This window comes from Callithrix jacchus, chromosome 8 (assembly GCF_049354715.1).
Source record: "Callithrix jacchus isolate 240 chromosome 8, calJac240_pri, whole genome shotgun sequence".
Taxonomy (NCBI): Eukaryota; Metazoa; Chordata; class Mammalia; order Primates; family Cebidae; genus Callithrix; species Callithrix jacchus.
This window is the reverse complement of record NC_133509.1, coordinates 79,769,333-79,790,543: the sequence shown is the minus strand read 5'-3', so window position 1 is coordinate 79,790,543 and position 21,211 is coordinate 79,769,333. Positions and strand designations below refer to the sequence as shown.

The 21,211-nt window shown below is 36.4% G+C and overlaps 2 protein-coding genes across 8 annotated transcripts in view; one reads left to right on the top strand and one right to left on the bottom strand.

The window, feature by feature from the left end:
• The window catches only part of MIS18BP1 (MIS18 binding protein 1), a 68,705-nt gene extending 63,671 nt beyond the window's left edge, over positions 1–5,034 (top strand). For all 4 annotated transcript variants that reach the window (XM_078334832.1, XM_078334831.1, XM_035260420.3 and 1 more), the window contains 2 exons: positions 3,549–3,603; positions 3,785–5,034. In XM_078334832.1, the coding sequence (XP_078190958.1) occupies positions 3,549–3,603; positions 3,785–3,790 (61 nt within the window). In that variant the 3' untranslated portion in view covers positions 3,791–5,034. The remainder of the gene's footprint in view (positions 1–3,548; positions 3,604–3,784) is intronic.
• Positions 5,035–6,378: 1,344 nt separating this feature from the next.
• The window catches only part of FANCM (FA complementation group M), an 81,589-nt gene continuing 66,756 nt past the window's right edge, over positions 6,379–21,211 (bottom strand). For 3 of the 4 annotated variants that reach the window (XM_035260418.3, XM_078334829.1, XM_078334827.1), the window contains 4 exons: positions 20,315–20,875; positions 14,775–15,150; positions 12,371–12,662; positions 6,379–11,411 (listed from right to left, as the gene is read on the bottom strand). In XM_035260418.3, coding sequence (XP_035116309.3) covers positions 11,273–11,411; positions 12,371–12,662; positions 14,775–15,150; positions 20,315–20,875 — 1,368 coding nt within the window. In that variant the 3' untranslated portion in view covers positions 6,379–11,272. The remainder of the gene's footprint in view (positions 11,412–12,370; positions 12,663–14,774; positions 15,151–20,314; positions 20,876–21,211) is intronic. The other variant, XM_078334828.1, reaches the window with a different exon arrangement.

The window sequence follows — 21,211 nt, the reverse complement described above, 5'->3', positions numbered from 1 at the left end:
TGAAACATGCCTTAATAAAATGATCTATGTCCTTTAGAGAAGAGTTTAGGACAATCCCTTATCCCCTTGAATTACTTTTTAAATTTTTAGTTTTCTGATTTTAATTTCAATAACAGATTACCAGATATAAGTACTAGTATTCTGGAAAACCTATTTCATCTTAAATTTCCTTAAAGGAAGTAGCTAATCTTAGAGAATGGTAACTTATGGGAACCCCCTTGAGTCCCTTGCTTTATGACAATGAACAAGTTACTTGAGCTTTCTAATATTTTATTCATGTGTGGTACGACAAAGGGGATCACTATTATATTGGTTTATGTTACCAAATGATTTTTTATTTTTTTTTTTTGAGAGAAGGAAAGAAAAAAAAATAAGTAAAGGAGAGGAAGAAAGAGGAAGAGAAAGAGGGAGAGTAAATGGAAATATTGCTTTATTTTGAAAAAAATCGGGTACTAATAATGGCCAATCAATGTTTCATTTAAACTAATGGGTAGGTGTGATGTGGTATTGACAAGAATGTATATTTTGTGTATTTGAAGTGGAGAGCTCTATAAATAATTATTAAGTTTACTTGTTCTGGATCTGAGTTCGAGTCCTTGATATCCTTATTAATTTTCTGTCTCATTGAATCTTAAGTCTCCTATCTGGGTGTTAGGATCGTTAGCTCTTGTTGTTGCATTGATACTTTTACCACTATATCGTTGTTGCTTTAAAATCTATTTTATCCGATACAAGAATTGCAACTCCTGCTTTTTATTTATTTATTTATTATTTTTGCTCTCCATTTGGTTGGTGTATCTTTCTCCATCCCTTTGTTTTGAGTCTTTGTGTATCCTTGCATGTGAAACAGGTCTGGATGTAACATGCCGTTGGGTTTTGGCTGTGTCTTTTGATTGGGAATTCAGTCAATTTAAATTTAGGGTTACTGCCATTTGATGTTGACTGGCTGTTTTATCCATTTGTTGGTGTAAATTCTTCTTTATGTTGGTGCTCTTTACTTTTTGGTGTATTTTTAGAAAGGCTAATACTGGTTGTTTCTTTCTGTGTGTAATGCTTCTTTCAGAAGCTCTTGTAAAGCAGGCCTGGTGGTAATAAAATCTCTGAGTTCTTGCTTGTTCATAAAAGATTTTATTTTTCCTTCAGTTGTGAAGCTTAGTTTGGCTGGATATGAAATTCTGGGCTGAAGGTTCTGTTCTTTGAGGATGTTGAATATTGGCCCCCACTCTCTTCTGGCCTGTAGTTTCTGCCGAGAGATCTGCTGTAAGTCTGATAGGCTTGCCTTTGTGGGTAATCTGACCTTTCTCTCTGGCTGCCCTTAGTATCCTCTCCTTCGTTTCAACCCTGGTGAATCTAACGATTATGTGCCTTGGGGTTGGTCTTCTTGAGGAATATCTTTGTGGTGTTCTCTGTATTACCTGGGGTTGAATGTTGACCTGCTTTGCTAGTTTAGGAAAATTTTCCTGAATAATATCCTGAAGGGTATTTTCCAGCTTGGATTCATTCTCTCCATCGCATTCAGGTACACCTATCAAACGTAAATTTGGTCTTTTCACATAGTCCCACATTTCTTGGAGACTTTGCTCATTCCTTTTTATCCTTTTTTCTCTAATCTTTTCTTCACGTTTTATTTCATTAAGTTGGACTTTGACCTCTGATATCCCTTCTTCTGCTTGAACAATTCGAGTGTTTAAACCTGTGCATACTTCTCGGAGTTCCTGTATTGTATTCTTCAGTTCCATTAATTCACTCATACTCCTCTCTAAGTTGTCTATTCTCAATAGGATTTCATCAAGCCTTTTTTCAAAGTTCCTAGTTTCTTTACGTTGGGCTACAACATGTTCTTTTAACTCACCGAAGTTTGTTATTATCCATTCCTTGAAGAGTGATTCTGTCATCAGGAGGCGCTCGTTCTCCATCAAGCCTTGTTCCATTGTTGATGTGGAACTGTAATCATCTTTAGAGGGAGAGGTGTTCTGACTTAGAGTATTCTCAGCTTTTTTACGCTGGTTTCTTCCTGTCATTGTAAATTTATCCTCCTGTCGTCTTTGAAATTACCAACTTTCAGATTAGGTCTCTTGAGTGGACGTCCAGGTTGTTAGTTCCCGGGGCCAGAGAAGCGGCATTAAAACTGATGGTGCTTTTCTGCCCAGAATTCTCTTGTCGGGCTTCCTTGACTCTGCCTTCCCGGGGCTCCAAACCTCGGTCAGAAGGGGAACTGGTCCTGTTTACTCTGCGCCGAGTGCTGCCGTGTGGAGGTGCCGGCGGAACCGCTGCGCCGACCACGAGAGTCGCGCTGGCGACTCGTGTGTTTCCACCACTGGGGGATCTTCTGCTCCGTGAGCGACCAGAATTTGTCTGAAAGTGTGGCGTCCTCTAGTTCTCCGCGCCTTCCCTGAGAGCTGCAATCCCGGGATGTTAGCGATCGGCCATCTTGGATCGTTCTCCACCCAATGATTTTTAGGGCTAAGTGATATATGTGTTTTGCCTCATCTCAGAAACAAAATTACATCTATATCACAGTCTGTGAGCATGAATTTGTATCCAAAAATTTCTTAAAACAGTACTGGCTAGGCGCAGTGGCTCACACCTGTAATCCCAGCACTTTGGGAGGCCAAAACAGGTGGATCACAAGGTCAAGAGATCAAGACCATCCTGACCTACATGGTGAAACCCCGTCTCTAGTAAAAATATAAAAAATTTACCTAGGAGTGGTGGTTCGTGCCTGTAGTCCCAGCGACTCATGAGGCTGAGGCAGGAGAATTGCTTAAACCCAGGAGGCAGAGGTTGCAGTGGGCCGAGATCACGCCACTGCACTCCAGCCTGGAGACAGAGAGAGACTCTGACTCAAAAAAAAAAAAAAAAAAAAAAAAAAAACAAAAACTACCTACTCTTAGTATTACTCTCAGTGTAAGGGCTATCATATTTTTTATTGTTTTTTAATTTTTTTAAAGATTGCCAGCCATGGCCAATAGTTTGATAAGCATTGTAATGTGTGTGAGTGTGCACTTCAAACTTGCCATATACATTATTACCATTTTAGCCAAGAATTTCAAGTACAGAGAATTAACTTTGCTAGTATAAAACATTGTACTATATAATAACGGACTATAGGTAAAAATAGTACTGTATTTACTCTTCCCTATTGTATATAGTAATCACTGTAATAGGACAGTATAGTATGGTGATTATAATTACTATAATAAATTGTGTTTATATTTTGTTTACTAAATGACTATATTCGTTACTTAATTACTTAGTACATCTGGTAACTTTTGGAGGCCCATAGACTATATCCTTTAATCGCAACATGATTTGTTTATAATTTCTTAGAGCTGTGTTTGCCAGCAGTGGGAAACAACATTAAGTCATAGTTCTTGCCCTGAATAAACCCAAGAGAACTAGGCATTTCACAGATAATTTTAATGTGATAAAGTGTGGTTATAGGCATATGTTCAAAGTACTCTGGGGATAAGCATGCTCATTGTCTAGGTTTGAGGTAGGCTTCACCAGGAGGTACCATTTAGCTAATAATATTAACTCTTTTATAGGTTGAAACTGATTTCTCAGCTCCAACATCAAGAAAGAAAACACCATTTAACCCAGGTAATGTATCTTTCTTTTGTGGCTCAGTTCTATTATAAGGTAGGTTCTTTATTTAAATGATGTTAAAATTAATTGCTCTCAAGTGGACAGACTTAGCATTTTGTTCCTTATAGTTGTTTTCAGTTTTATCAAAAGTACTTTTAGAAATTTATTGATCTTTTTATTAAACTTCTCTTTACAGATTTAGGAGAAAACTCCGGTATTGGAAAACTTTTCACTAATGCTATGGAATCTTTAGATGAAGAAGAGAAAGATTATTATTTTTCAAACTCTGATTCTGCAGAATAAATGAGAAAATATGATTCCTGGGGGTTTTACCATGAAGCAGACAGTGTATTTGTATTTTCAATTGAAGTACATGTATTTTCTTTGTAAAGAAAGTAGCTTATGAAAATGTGGACCTTTGCTGGGCACAGTGGCTCACGCCTATAATCCCAGCACTTTGGGAGGCCGAGGCGGGTGGATCACGAAGTCAAGAGATCGAGACCATCCTGGTCAATGAGGTCTAAAAATACAAAAATTAGCTGGACATGGTGGTGCGTGCCTATAATCCCAGCTACTCGGGAGGGTAAGGCAGGATAATTGCTTGAACCCAGAAGGCGGAGGTTGCGGTGAGCCAAGATCGTGCCATTGCATTCCAGCCTGGGTAACAGCAAAACTCCGTCTCAAAAAAAAGAAAAGAAAAGAAAATGTGGACTTTTTTGAAGGTCTCGTTGTGTGTTTGTATTCAAAGTAAAATATCCTCATTGCTGCAGCTTACTAAAAATTTAAAGAAAATTGCTTTTGATTGTGTAGATATCTGCAAATTTCTGTTTTTGTACATTAAAATATATATAGATACTTTTTAAATGAGAATCAGTCTGTTTACTTTAAGAAAATCGTTTCCCATTTTTTCTTTTAATTTCAAGAAAATTTTGCTACCATTTAAGTAAGGGAAGGTGAAAGGATAACAGAGGTTGTATTGGCAGCTACTGAATTCATGAAAACTTTTAAGTTAGCATTTGTTACCAGTTCATATCCAAGCCAGAGTAGGATTTGTTACCAGTTGTTGTCCAAGCCTGATGTTTAAATTACACATTGTTGAAACTGACATGCTTGTCTCCTGATTTTTTTTAACTTGTGATTGGTATGTCTATGAAACCTATGTAAATTTAGTTTATTACTTTGCCATTATTTTACTAGGTAAAATTAGAGAACAAAATGGCTCCTTTATTTACATATGCAGATACAGCTTAAATATTTTGACTAGATTATACATTCAGTTAATAGGTTCACCATTAGGAGTCAAATTAATATGTGAAATTTCTTTTAGAAATAAATTTTCATTTGTTAGGAAACTTGACATAGGAGATTTTCCCTCTGACTACATATTCACCTACAACTTGTTCTCTAGTTGGACTGTTCAAATAAAATTAGTTTCCTTTTATGGTATTTGTTTCTTGTTTTTTGTTATTAATTACTGGATGATAGATATAAAAACAAATCACATTTTGTTACTGGTCCTGTTTAAGTTTCCTCAAGAACAGATACAAAGGTAATAACGTTTTCTTGTTTCTTAAGTATTTTAGTCAGAGCGGGCATGGTGTCATATAGCTGTAGTCCCAACTACCTTGGAGGCTGAGGAAGGAGGATTGCTTGAGTGTAGGTGTTCAAGACTGAAGTGTGCTATGAGCATGCCTGCATCTAGCCACTGCACTGTAGCCTGGGCAACAGAGAAAGACTCCTTCTCTTAAAAAAAAAATTTTTAGATGTAACAATCAGCAGTTACATAATTATAAGATGTATAGAAACACAGGATGTAAAAAGAACAGTGCAATTGGACTAAGATAATTCTTTTTTTTTTTTTTTTTAAAGGCAAAGATAGACAAATTTAATTATATTAAACTTAAAAGCTTCTGCATAGCAAAGGAAACAGCAGAATAAAAGGACAACCTATGGTATTAGAGAAAATATTTGCAAACAGCACATCTAGGGCTTAATATCCAAAGTATATAAGATAAGCAACTTGATGGAAAGAAACCAAATGACCTGATTAAAATACGGGCAAAGGTTATGAATAGGCGTTACTCTAAAGATAGCATACAAATGGCCAACAGGTATACGAAAAAATGCCCAGCACCACTAATCATCAGGAAATGCAAATTAAAACCACAGATACCTGTCAGAATGGCTACTATCTAAATGATGAAAAATAACCAGTGTTGGTGAGGATATGGAGAAAAGGTTTGCTTTGTGTACCGAGGGTGGGATTGTGAATTAGTGTAGCCATTTTGGAAAACAGTACAAAGGTTCCCCCCAAAATCAAAAATAAAACTACAATATAATTGGCAATCTCACTACTATGCATATATTCAAAGGAAATAAAATCAATTATATCGATGAAATACCTACACTCCTGTGCTTATTGTAGCCTTATTTATAATAGTGAAGAAATGGAATCGATCCATGTGTCCTTCAATGATGAATGAAGAAAATGTAATTACATTCCCCCCCACCACACATGCACATACCAAAACATTATTCAGACTTCAAGGAAATTTTGTCATTTGTGACAATGAACCTGGATGACATATTAATAAAATGAGACCCACACAGAAAGACCAATGCTGTATGATCTCACATGTGGAATCTAAAAAAGTAAACTCATAGAAGTAGAGAGTAGAATGGTTGGTTACAGGAGCTGAGGGCAGGGAGGAGATTGAGATGTTAGTCAAAGGATACAAAATTTCAGTTAGAAAGAACAAATTCAAGAGATCTTTTGTACAGTATGGACACTATAGTTAATAACAACATATTATATTCTTGAAAATTGCCGAGAGGTGATTTTAAACATTTTACCACAAAAATAGAAAAATATGTGAAGAAATGCATATTTCACAGTGTATGCATATTTCAAAACAACATATACATGATAAGAATATACAATTACTGTCAGTTAAAGTAAAAAAGAATATGCTAAGATAAAGAATAATACTGAATATAAAGAATATATAATTTTCAATACCTAATAGATTTTAAGGTAGATTAGAAATAGGTTAATAAAGTTTTTACAAATTAGAATATAGAACTAAAAATCACCTAAAATATAGGTAGATGTTGAGATGAATTTAATAGTATTAAAATTTAAAATATTTAAATATAAAATTGAAGTCATGAAAATATAGGTTTGTGGTTGAAGTTATTAAATAAATAAGAGAAAGAATTAACATTTGTCAACACTTCTGATACATTGCATGTGAATTGTAGTTCAAATAAATGTATTATTCTTGGTAACTTGTCTGTCTCCTACAATGTCCATTTTTTTTACATATCGTAAGGCTTCAGAATGCATTAATATTTGTACCATCTATAAACATAAAATCATGTTAAATAATTTGTCTCATGAGTAAAGAATATTTCCTTGATTCTTACTTCTTTGTTTTTATTTTGTTGGATCTGTTTAATTTTAGTCTTTTAAGAATGGAGAGAGGACATAGGGGTGAAATATGCTCTTGAAGATAATGTCAGTGTCTCAAAAATAATGGAAATTATGAATCTTCCTATAAATCAGCCCCCAACAATCCACCAGAATAGTTAAAAAAGAGACCTATCTAGCAGAACGTAATGAAAATAGAGTATTCCAAAGTAAAAGAGAAGCATACTAAACACAGTAAGAGAGAAAAGAGAGATGGCTTACTGACACACTTTGGCTCTGTCTCCACTCAAATCTCATCTTGAATTGTAATCCCCATAATTCACAAGTATTGAGAGAGGGATCTGGTGAGTAGTGCTTGGGTCATGGGGGTGGGGTTCCCCCCATGCTGTTCTCTTGCTAGTGAGTGGTTGTCATGAGATCTAATGGTTTTACAAGTGTCTGACAGTTCCTCTTACACATGCTTCCTCCTGCCTCCCACCATGTAAAACATACCTGCTTTTCCTTCTACCATGGTTGTTAGTTTCCTGAGGCTTCCCCAGCCATGTGAAACTGTGAGTCAGCTATGCCTCTTTTCTTACCCAGTCTCAGGAAGTTCTTTATAGCAGTGTGAAGATGGACTAATACAGTTACAAAGAACAATTGCTAGATATGCAGCTGATTTCTAATCAACCATAATGAAAGTCATAAGGCAATCAGATAATTTTTTTAATGTTTTAAAATGTATAGCTTGGCTTAAGATTCTGTCAACAACAAATTAATATTTTTAAAGTGGTGGGTAATTAATAGACATGCTCACTCAAACATGAATTTGGGACATTGTTTTTAAATGATTGATGCTATCACTTGAACACAATTAATAATTCCCTCTTCAGTACTCCCATGTATCATAACTATTATCACAAATATTATCAATGCAAATCATAGTTTTTAAATTTTTGTTTACAACACTCTACACTGAGCTTTGTGATGTAAGTACCATTCAATATCTTTTTTCCCTATCCCATTCAATTGTGCTGTATTTATTATTAGAATCAGGACATTAAAATGTCCCCCTTTTCTCCCATATTCCAAATAAAGCAGGTTTGATGCCTTATTTCTCCGGATTGTTAGTTGCCCCTCAAACTTTAGATAACACCAATTTGAACTCTGATATGCAACACATCCACCTACTTTGCCTGAGACACGGTGTTTACCAGCTATTTAGTCTGTAGTCTGTATTCACTAGATATTTAGTGAGCAAAAAGCAGTATATCAGTTACTAGGAATACAAATATAACGATGCATTTGAACTGAAGGAGGAGAAGTCTGAAAGGTATAAAATCAACATGGAAAGCCTCAAAATAGTAGATTTTAAGGTCACCTGCAGCCTTATGCCACTGGATCTGGGTTTTTTTAATTTTTTCACATGATCACATATTGAAAAATCCATTGTAGAACCCACTGGCTCTCATCCGTTGGATCACACTAGAGTAAAAATGTCTTCATATTCTGTATCTTTTCCAAAGTTTTTGTGTATTAGCCTTAAAAAATATATGTATTCCGTCATTTTGAAAAGGTCATTTTCTTAGTTGGTTATGGACAGGTGTCTTCATTATTGCAAAATCCCAGACAATGAAGCTGCTTTACCATGACAGGAGATAGAGGTCAGATGTGCCTCATTGTACACTTTTCTCTTTTGAAGTTTACGCGCAACCCAAAATATTTCTTTGCCATATTTTGAAATGGTCCTGCAAAGCTCAAGATAATTCTTTAAACTACCATGATTATTCCTGACATAAAGACCCTTGGTAAATACAGGATGGATCAAAACAAAGGGTTATTTTGTATTGGCCCAAAAAAATACTGTTGTAGAACTTGATCTACTGCTATACTGCCTGAAGTTAATGGATAGCATTTTAGGAGTTAAGAAGGTGGTTAAGTCCCTTAACAGTAAAAAGGTACTTGAAATGTCATAAGCTTGACTCAAACCAAGAGTCTGACCTCCTACTGCTCATATGTTCCCTGTGTCCTATCAGAACTCCTTCAGCACCTTCCCTATTCTAAGGTATGTCACCTGCCAGGTACCTGGTTTGTCCCATTTCTTTCCATCAGGTTGTAAGATGAACTAATAATAAGGTTTAAGGTAAATAACCCTTAAAGGAGACTTAAAAGTGGAAAAGAAAAATACAGACTTAAATAATAACTTGGACTGATAATCAATGGTTAGTAGTAGTTAACCATAATGGCTACCAATGAGAGTATAGGAGGAGGCTGTTAATAAACCTAAATATGGATAGAGCTCTCCACACAGCAAGCATACATAAATAAAATCCTCTAGGTTATGTCTGTAACAATTTATGTAGTTCTTTTGTCTGATGGAGACACACACAGATGAGTCAGCGTGTGGTAGTACCTGTGTGGGAGGTGCTGCAAGGTCAGCCAGCCAGCCTCTGTGTGAGATTGTTGCGGGACTGCATGCATCTGGTATGCAGCTGGGGCAAAGCACCACCCGATGTCCCTACCCACAGGTCCTGCTGACAGTGTAGCAGGAGCTTGATGCATGAAGATGTAGCACAGTGGAACCAGAAAAAAAGGCTCCTTTCCTCCTGTCAAAGCTTAGCATTGTGCTCACTACTAGAGGAGAAATACTCAAAAAGTCCAGTTATAATAAATTGATAACTGCACACTAGGCAATAACTTGTAGTGCTTCCTCTCTCTGGTTTTGACAGAATTATTCAATAGCAGACATAGGAAGTCAGCTGCTTTCAGCTGAATTGAGAGTTGATACTATCTCAAAGAGCTATACAAGAGTAACTTGTCTCCTTTTTCAACACCATAGAGTGAAAGAGAATGATACCTAGTTGCTGGGTTCTTCTAGATTTGCCAGTCAAAACCTGAATAAGTCACTTGTTTCTGGGCCTCACTTGATCATTTGGTAGGGAAGGAAAGAGAAACGATTTGAATTACATGCACTCTTAAGTCCTTGCCAGGTTTAAGGTAAGGAAAGCTCTCTGGGGTGAGGCTGGTTCAACTACTCAACAATGTAATAGGGGTAAAAATGAGGCCAAGAATAAGACTTAACATAATTAAAGGCAGCTTCAGTACTACACTGACTAGAAGATGTTGTATATATTGCAGATAGAAGTGAAGCCTTCTCAATGCCATCACAAACAATAGAATGGATCAAAATGGTAAATGTAAGGGGGTCAATATAATGGGCCTGTATTTGGTAATTTATATTAAGCTTTCTAAGTCTAAACCAATATACCACTTCCTTGAGTATATTTCAGCAACAAAAAGAGTAATGGAGCTGGGAGTTTGTATTAGTCCATTCTCATACTGCTATGAAAAAAATACCCAAGACTGGGTAATTTATAAGGAAAAGATATTTGACTCACAGTCCCACATGGCTTGGGAGGCCTCAGGAAACTTCTTATAATCATGGTGGAAGGGAAAACAAACATGTCCTTTTTCACATGGCCATAGGAGAGAGAACAGCAGAGATAACAGGAAAAGCTCTTTATAAAACTCACCATCACCAGAACAGCTTCGGGAAAACACCCCTATGATCTAATCACCTCCCACGAGGTCCCTTCCCAACACATGGGGATTATCATTCCCATTACAATGCAAGATGAGATTTTTGGTTGGGGATGTAGACAAACCATATCAGAGTTCATAGTAATAGATTTGACAATACCTAACTGGGATACACCTTTGGTCAGACAAACATTCAGTTAAGTTTTCTACTTTCCTAGTTACTGGGTCATTTATCTCACAACCCACCTATCACCCACAGCTTACCAAGTACATATATTTAGAATCAGTACATTTAAAGTATACCATCTACACATAGAAAATTTAAAGTACGCTACCTACCCATGGGGAAAATCAACAAGTTAGCTGCAGTCATAGACATATCAACTTTACTGTTTATCACATTAGTACATACTTCAATCTTAGGAACATTCCAAAGTGCATCTCTAACTCAGCTTTTACTTTCTTAAACTATCCTTAGTAGTAATACTTTGAATAAACCTTGTTTTATTTAATTAAAAAATTAGTTTCATAATCTAGTCAAAATGATCACTGAACATCAGATTTTTTAAAATTATATAATCTATATAAATAAAAATGTATACAAAATAATATACTTAAATGATAAGGAAATACTCTTATTTCCAGATTTTAAACTGATAATCACAAAACAGCAATGATTACTGAAGTATGTTTAATATTGTGAGTTATTTGATAACCCCATCTTTAGCAGCTTGATCATGCATCAGATTTCAGTCTATCTTGGTTAATATCATTTGGTAACATTTGTATGTCAAATACATAGTGAATGTATCTGTAGATCTCCTCAGCCTTCTGATGAGTTACTTGTGCACAGATGGATATTTCTTGAGGTGAGCTGAAAAGTAAATGAGACAAAATCATTACACTAGGACTTTTGGCTTTTACAAAATTTAATATTAGCTAATAATAAACACAGTAGCCTTTAAAAAAATCATCTCAAACATTATCCATTGAGCTGATACATCTTTAACATTAGTTTGGATAAAACAGTTACTTGTTTCCTTTCCTTAAAATTATCTGCAATAACAATTTCAGTATCTTCAATGAACTGAATGTTTTTGTGTTCCCCGGAATTTGTATGTTGAAGCCTTAATCCCAATATGATGGTATGTGGAAGTGGCAACTTTGAGAAGAGAATTCGGTGATGCAGGAGGATATCCTAGTGCTCTTATAAGAAGAAGTAAAAAGATAGCTAGCTCTGTTTCGGCCATGATAGGATACAATGAGAAGTTGGTAGTCTATGACTCTGTAGAAGGCTCTCTCTAGAACCCAGGCATGCTGGCACCCTGATCTCAGACTTCCAGTGTCCAGAACTGGGATAAATAAATTTCTATGGTTTATAAATTACCCAGTTTATGGTATTTTATAGCTTAGCAGCATAAGCTAAGACAACATTTGATGTAGGCCTTTAATTAAAACGAATTATATTCTAAAATCTCCCTCTTCAAGAAATATAATGATCAAAACTAGTAAAATGCTCAAACATTTTTCTAGTTACATACAGAACTGAACAACCCAGAAATGTTAGATTGCAAGGTCAAATGTAACTTCTATTTATTGTCTCTCCACAGAGCTCTAAGCTTCTCAAAGGAATGCCTACACCTATTTTCTTTTTTTTCAATTAATGTCCCTCAGCTTCATACAGTAACTAATATATGTTGGCAGGCAAAAAATGTTTACTGAATAAAATAATCCAACAGGCACTATTCTTAAATTTTTTTAACATTAAAATTCTATGAAATGCTTTTAAGAATCTTTTTAAAGTGATCATTTAAAATATTACAACAGACATACCTGTTAGCCATCTTTTTCACAGATGAAAACTGGTGACACATATTTAATGCAGTAATGTAACTTATATTGGGAATACTTAAATAAAACTGGAGTGCCTCACTTTTACTACTATTCATTACTGTTGGAAAATGAATACCAACATTCTTTCTTTGTTCCACTAAGGACAGTTCCTTTAGCAAATCTGCAGTTTCTTCTTGGCAGGAACTGAAAAGAATTCGGATTCCAGCGCCAATTAAGGTAGTCAGCAGGCTGTCATAGCTCTTTGTTCTCCTAAACATCCTTGATATGTCTCCTAAATATTTACATTTAGGGAAAGGCAAACTTAAGTAAATAATATTAAGTAGAAACATTAATATACTTTATATTATTAAAATCCCAAGATCTACACCATTGAGCAAACTAGTGCCACATTCTGCTAATGAGAAACCCTAAAACTGATGTTTCTCAAATATCTGAGAAAGAAAATAGGAACAACTATGAATGCCTTGAGCCGGAATCAACAAAGAAGAGCGAGTTGATTTGGAGGCAACGATTTAAAAATAAAAAAAGCTGGGCACGATGGCTCAAGCCTGTAATCCTAGCACTTTGGGAGGCCAAGGCAGGTGGATCACGAGGTCAAGAGATCGAGACCATCCTGGTCAACATGGTGAAACCCCGTCTCTACTAAAAATACAAAAAATTAGCTGGGCATGGTGGCGCGTGCCTGTAATCCCTGCTACTCAGGAGGCTGAGGCAGGAGAATTGCCTGAACCCAGGAGGCGGAGGTTACGGTGAGCCGAGATCGTGCCATTGCACTCCAGCCTGGGTAACAAGAGCAAAACTCCATCTCAAAAAAAAAGAAAAAGAAAAAGAAAAAAAGAGTGAATAAGGAAGAGCTTACATTCCTAGATAATTCACTCCAGAAGGCCAACACTGTACTCATCTCTAATTTTTCATGCTAGCTCTGATGAAGGGTGCATTAAGTATTGGTTTAACTGATATAAAATTATTTTATTTATTCCAAAGAATAACTCAACAAATACCCTGTACACCCATTTTAATATCATCTTGACAATTACTTCCCTACCCTTTCTTGTTCATTTTCTATTCCATATTCTACTTAAACACTTCTATTGGTGCTCCCTATTTTGGCCCCTAATACTTTTCTATAACTTTTGCCATGTTACCTTCCTGTGTATTCCAAATCTATTTCCTTTAACCCTGACTTTTCAAATTAAAAAGAAGCCTAGGTGTGGTGGCTCACATCTGTAATCCCAGCACTTTGGAAGCTGAGGCAGGCGGATCTCCTGAGGTCAGGAGTTTGAGACCAGCCTGGCCAACATGGTGAAACTCCATTTCTATTAAAAATACAAAAATTAGCTGGGTGTGGTGTTTGGCACCTGTAATCTCAGCTACTAGGGAGGTTGAGGCAGGAGAATTGCTTGAATCTGGGAGGTGGAAGTTGCAGTGAGCCAAGATGGCACCACTGCCCACCAGCTTGGGCGAGACTCTGTCTCAAAAAAAGGGGGGAAAAAGAAAAAAAAAATTGGCTAACCAAAAGATAAAATGACTTATCTAAGGCCACATGGTTCACCAATGACAGCACAGGGATGAAAAAGCTGCCCAATTCCCACACCGATATTTTACATAAACTACACTATTACCGAAAGTATAATTCTTCAATTGCTCCACAGTAGTTTTCACTTACATGATTTTACTTAGTCCTCGTAATATCACAAGATGAGTAGGACAAGTGTATTATCAGTTCCCCAGAGGGAGAGATTTGTCAATGCAATGTCACAGAGAAACCAGAAATCACACAGAGAAGCCAGTGTCTTCTGATTCCACATCTCATGATCTTTTCAGTGTTCTTGAGGGCTTGCCACAACTGCAGAAATTCTCTACCTAAGCTCCAATCCTGCATGTCCAAATGCATCCTAGGCACCCTCTTCAGTGACCCGCTGAGAACTTGATCTTAACATGTTCAGAACTGAACTTCCCTTGCCCCTCATATCTGTTCATAATTGCAATAAACAGCACCACTACTTAACTGCCCAATAACCAAGAATTTGGTCAACTTAGTAATTCTCAACCCCTTCCACCAACTCTTGCTAATCCTAAACATCTCCCAAATACTTCTCCCCGCTGCTGCCTTATTTAAGGTCCTCATTCTTCAAGGGTTCCTGAAAAAGTCTTAGGTTTGGCAGACTTGCCTTCAATTTCTGATCCTTCAGTTCTGATAAGCTGCATTTAAATACACTGACTAACGAAAACCATTATGGCTGTGTGAAAATATGAAATGACATTCACCAGTCAGGTGTTTCTATTTTAAGAGTTTCCCACATGCTAATAATAGAAGAATAAACTAAGTTAACCCTCAACTTCCTTTACAGTCTTATAAACAAAGATATTTAAAAATACAAACCTGTTTTTTCTCTGTCCTTTTCCACAATCACACATATTCTTTCAAACATGCTCTGCAGGTGCCGGATCTGCTCAAGGAGCTTGTTCTTATTGACACTATTTAACATCTCAGATTGAGACCTCCTTTCCACCACCATGCGGTTACTCACGATGTAATCACAGCCATTAAGAGGACAAACTTCTACTTGTAAGCCATGAATTGCTCTTAGGGAAGAAATTACTTCTAATCCAGAAGTGATTTCATGACCACCTACAAGAATACAGGTTCCTTTTCCTTCCTGTAGAAGTCTAAGGGAAGTATGTGTCCCAGCTAAATGTCGTCTTGAATTGGAACAGAATGCCCCTGAAGTGTTAGAATCCTCCAAAGCATTACCATCCTGAAAAAGTGGAAAACACTGGTCACAATCAGGTTAAATACATAAAATACATAAAATCAGGTTAAATACATTAAAAACATCTCACACCCAAAGTTGATTTTCCTCCCTGATAATGTCCAGTTTTCCTCCTTTAACTTGACCAAAGTGACAATAAATGAAGGAATAAATAAGTCACTACTCTTATACCTCAAAAAACTGTAAAGCTATAATTAACAACAGAAGCTAAGAACAGTAGTATGTAAAGAAATAGGAGAAAGTCTAAAAATGAACAGGAAAGGAAATAAGTGTTAAAAAAGAAAATTACAATTTTTAGCCTACAGAATAGAAGGTAATATAACCAGCAGATTAGAGTTCATCTTGAAGAATAAGGAAACTAGAGAAGACATTTTTGAAAAATAATAGGAAGATTCGATAACCAGAAAGTATCACCAGCTAAAAACAACTTAACCTGTTTAGTTTTTAAAAAATACTTAAAAATGCATAACTGACATGTTGTTTCTGACCTCGGTTCATTGCTTACTTTCTCTGACAAGAGAAAGAAAAACAACATGGAAGTGAGAATTCTGGAAGTTAATTAAGTGAGAATTCTGGAAGTTAATTAAGCCGAATATACCCAGCTTTCCTTTCCAAAGTAATCTGCCAAATCCCGTGAACCATGAGCTCCTCTTTTTGCAGAGGCACAGGGTGTGGGAAACATTAGTACTAGATATCCAAACCTCTGTCCCCAAAAACGGTTAAACATTTATTGTAAGTGCAAATACAAAATAAATCTACTCCATAAAAGCAAAAAGTAGTTCCCAATCTTGATATCTGGTATAGAGGGAAAATCTCAGAATTGGTATGTACACACTGGCCCTCCAGCCCTCATGTAGGCTTGTAGCCAGAATACACAATACCTGTGTGAACCTCAAAAACCTTAAACAAGTAATAAATGTGCTCTCCAAAAAGAGATGCCATTGGCTCTTAAGAGCTATATAAATGGGAAAACCCATACTAAATTTCATATATTTTAAGGGACTCTGAATATCTAAAACAATCTTAAAAAAGAACAAAGAAAACTCTGACTTACTAATTTCAAAACTTACTATAAAGCTACAGGAATCAAGACAGTGTGGTAGTGGCACAGAAAGACTTATATGCCAAAGAATTGACAGCCTGGAAATAAACCCTCACATATATGGTCAACTGATTTTAAGCAAGATAGCCATGCACCACCACCAACAAAAGTTGGATTTTACTTTATAACATTAACAAAAGTTAACTCAAAATGGATCAAAGGTCTACAATGAAGAATTAAAACTATAAAACTCCTACAAGGAAACATAAAGAAAAATCTTCATGACTTTGGATTTGGCAAGATAGTCTCTTCCCAAACTTGTGTTAGCAGATTGCTCTAGTTACTTGGTGTTTGCTAGGATGGTGGGAGGGAGAACCAGGAGTGTGGAATTTGTGTTTTCTGTGTCCTGGTTCAGCCATAGTATTGGGCAGGACCTGTGTTCCTAGGTTTGGAGGATAGGAATTTCTCAGGGATCCCATTCTCCCTCCCAGCAATTACAGATCTCTAATTGTCTAGGCATAAGATGTTTTCCTGCCCTTCTCTCAGGTAGAGAAGGCATTTTTCTTGTTTCCTTCCTGATCTTCAGTCTTCACCTAAGCCCTGAGGGCAATAGAGTTTGCTGATATTCCCTAGTGGTTTAAAGCTTTTTGTCCCATTGGGAAAACACAGAAGGAATAAGGTGGGGCATGGTTCCTTTTCCACAGTAATTGCTTGTCTCTTCTCCAAGGACTGTACTAGGAAAATGGATTTTTCTCATTCTCAGTCTTTTTTGTGAATGACTGATAAGTGTGTGGAGAAGAGCCCATTAAGTGGTTTTAAATTCCCCTTCTGTCTACAACTCCCAGGGGTTCTAAATTAGTCCAATGCCTTTTGCAATTCAAAAATAGCTAAATTCTTTTTTTTAGACAGAGTCTCACTTTGTTGCCCAATCTGGAGCACAGTGGCGCGATCACAGCTCACTGCAGCCTCAACCTCCCAAGCTCAGGTGATCCACCTTAGCCTGCCGAGCACCGGGGACTACAGGTGTGCACCAGCATGCCAGGCTAATTTTTTTGGTTGTTTAGTTTGTTGTTGTTGTTGAGATGGAGTGCAGCCCCTACCTCACTGTAGCCCCTGTAACCCCTACCTCCCTGCTCCAAGGAATTCTCCTGCCTCAGCTTCCTGAATATCTGGGACTACAGGTATGTGCTACCACGTCTGTCTAAGTATTTTTGCATTTTTAGTAGAGACAGGATTTCACCATGTTGGCCAGGCTGGTCTCAAACTCCTGACCTCAAGTGACCTGCCGGCATTGACCTCCCAAAGTGCTGGGATTATACACATGAGCCACTGCGCCTGGCCAGCTGAATTATTTTTACTAGATTGTATACTGTCCAGTGATTGCCATGAATCAGCAAGTTTTTCTTTGGAGGGGCCTGTTTTTCCTTAAATATCAGTCTAATTGTTTGCCCTACAACCTTAGCTCTGTAATGGTTTCAAGAAAACATGATTTTGCAGATGACTGGCTTTTTATTATAGTAAAGATGGGAGCAACACTCCTTTCACCTTTCTACATCAAAGATGAACTTTACACCTTTTAACATGCTAACCTATGATCGACATCTTAATTATTCAGAAATTATCACTTACATTTATTAAATCATTAAAAAATAATTAATATATGTAATGAAGGAGGAAATGGCCACTAAAGATCTAGAAGAAAATACTGGAAGTACTTAGTTATCTTAGAGTATGGCTTTCTAAACATGACAACAAGGTCAGGAAGTACAGAAAAAAATATATAGACTGCATAAATAAGTTATATTTTATTAGCGAGAAACACTAAACACAAAACAGAAAAGCAAATAAAACACGAGGAATACTGTTTATAATACACGTGACAATGCAAATGTTAGTATTTTTAATCTGCGAAGATTTTTGTCAGGGTATTGAGTCTATTTTATGTCTTTTCAAATTTACCTCAAATTCTTTCCCCTCCTGATTTCAAGTAATAAGAAGTATACTATATGTAATTTTATTCAATAATAGTAGAAAACTTAAAACCTGTTTCCATTAAAATCTACTAATCCTTTTTCATAGTCTTCTTCAAAGTATCACTTGCCCTTATCTATTTTTTAGTTAGGACATACCAAAGTAGAAATACTGCTGCAAGTGTTAGTGCTAACTAGTGCTTACTTCTCTTTTCAAAGTACAGAGCATTGGAGTGTGGTGTGGGGGTGAATAGGCACCTACAGTTATTAGAAGCCCAAAGGGCAGTGTGGAAGCACCCAGCCTCTGTAGCCTCATCTCCACTGTTTAGGCTTAGCCCAGGGTCAGGAGGGACTTTGCCTTGTGAAGAAATCTTAGGATACTGAGACACTTGCAAATGCTACTATTGTAAATTATAGCTGAAGAAACTAGACAGAGACTACACTACTGTATCCACCTAGAACAAAGGCCAACACACCCCACCAAACTGACACCCTAAGACCCATTCATACAAATAAGTCTTTCCCTGAGAAATCAACTCCATAAAACTGGATGAGGTGAATGTCCCACCAGATGTGTAGAAATCAACATAAGGACACATCATACACTTTATACTATAGATGAGGATACTGAAGCTCAAAGAAATTAAGTACTTTCTTGTTCTCCAGTCTATTACAAATACTTAATACAGTCAATCTTTTCCTAATAATGCCTTCAGGAAGTAACTATGCCAAAATAAAAGGAAAAAAGGCTGGGGATAATTTAAGACTGGAAACACAAATATGAGGAGCATTGTGTGGATACTGTTGAGCTTGTGGCTAAGGCAGCGTGTGGTGAAACACATTGGGGATAAAGAGAAGTAGAAGCAGAGAGTGGAATAGTGGTTAGCAGGGGGTTAAGATGGGGACGGGGGGTGTTGGTCAAATGATACAAAATCTCAGATAGGAAGAGTAAGTTCAAGAGGTTGAATGTACAACATGGTGATTCTACTTAATTATAAGGTATTTTATAAAAATCACTGCAAGAATAAATTTTAAGTGCTCTCAACACAAAAAATGACGAATACTTGAGGTAATACTGTATTAATTAGCTTGATCTAATCATTTCACATTGTATACATATTTCAAAACATCATGTTATACTTAATAAAGATATATAATTTTTATGTCAATTTTTTAAATTGTTAATTTTTGGTAAGTCTATTTTCAGTCTCACTCCAATTTAAAGAAATGATTCAATATATACAGTTCCTATTATCACTTTAACCCCTACTTAGCAAAATTACTGTAACTATAAACTATTAAAAACGGAAAACGGTTTTACAGTGATTCTTCTGAAATTGTACAACAGGAAGAAGGCAAAACTGGACTACTTAGTAGCCATTCTGAAAGGAAATGGAAAAAAACTTTAAGGAAACCAGTTGGTACTCCTAAATTCCTTTACCCAATAAAAAGAGACTTACATACCCAAAACTTTCGTGAAAAGTTAATCTGGGAACTAGTTCTAGTTCTTTTTTTTTTTTTTTTTCCCAGACACAGTCTTGCTCTGTCACTTAGGCTGGAGTGCAATGGCACGATTTTGGCTCACTGCAACCTCTGCCTCGCCGGTTCAAGCAATTCTCCTGCCTCAGCCTCCTGAGTAGGTGGGACTACATGGATGCGCCACCACACCGGCTAATTTTTGAGTTTTTAGTAGAGATGGAGTTTCACCATATTGGCCAGGCTGGTCTTGAAGTCCTGACCTCAAGTGATCCACCCACCTCGGCCTCCCAGAGTACTGGGATTACAGGCATGAACCACTGCGCCTGGCCAGGGAACTAGTTCTGAACACATAATTTCAGTTAATTTTACCTTGCAGAAAGTCCTATTTTCCCACATCCTTTTAATAAAATTATCAAGTTCTCTTACATAGTGTTATAAAGAAAAGAAATAACATTATCTAAAAAATTAAAGCCTAAGCATCCTGTGAATTGCCCATATAATTTTGTGTATTGATTTCTTGCTTGAAGACATTTTCTTTACCATTTTTTTGTTAATTTTTCTTTGACCTAGTTATTTAATACAAAACATACACATAAGAAAGAAAAAGAAGAACTTCTGGTAAACATCTGAAGACATTTTTCCTTTCTTTGATCCATACCTTTTGTGGAACTGGAAATTTTCTACATTCTTTCTGTGAATCAACAGTAGTGAATGGTGGTGTGGTAGACTGCCCTTTATTATGATTCTGAGGTTTGAAGTCTGAGACTTCAGAAATTGTATCCTTTAAATTAAGTGATGGCTGTTTTCTGTGCTTTGGTGATTGATGAACTATTGGAGTAGAATGCTCCTTGGACTGCGGTGAAGGTCCAGAAGGCACTGAATTGAAACAAGGGTCCTGTTGTTTGTTCTTAACAGTGCTTGGGTGAACCGCAATATCAGATTTTCTTTTATCGTTTACATTATTCTCCTCCTCACTTGAATCATCTCGTAAAATAATTCTGGATAACTTCTTTTTTGAACGTGCACAATTTTGTTCCATCATTTGTTTTAGCATTACTGCACGTCGAGTCTTATATCTTTTACTCCTATTTGCAAAGGAATCATCAGCTATTAAGTTAAAATCAACACAAACTTCTTCTTCACTTGATTGGCTTTTGCAAGACTCCTCTTCATTAACACAAAAACTATCTTCTAAATAGGTTTCATCTTGTTCAGGAATCTACAATAAAAACACAAGAATATTTTACATTTATTTCAGACAATTAACAGGTATTTAAAATATGCTTCTAAGCTCATGAAATCTTCATTAATATTTGTTTCATTTACTTTATTAATTCAGCCACTTAACTAACATATATTAAGCACATTCTTTATGGAGGAAAATGAGAAGTCTGAGGATAAAGGAAGAGTAATTTACCATCTAGATATGTAAGGTCTAGTAACAGGCAGGTAGAAAGTAACTAATAATAGATAAATGCTACATAATAAGCACAATAAAAATACAGGGAGTACACATAACCTAGCTGAACATGGCAATTTATAAACAAACAAGACT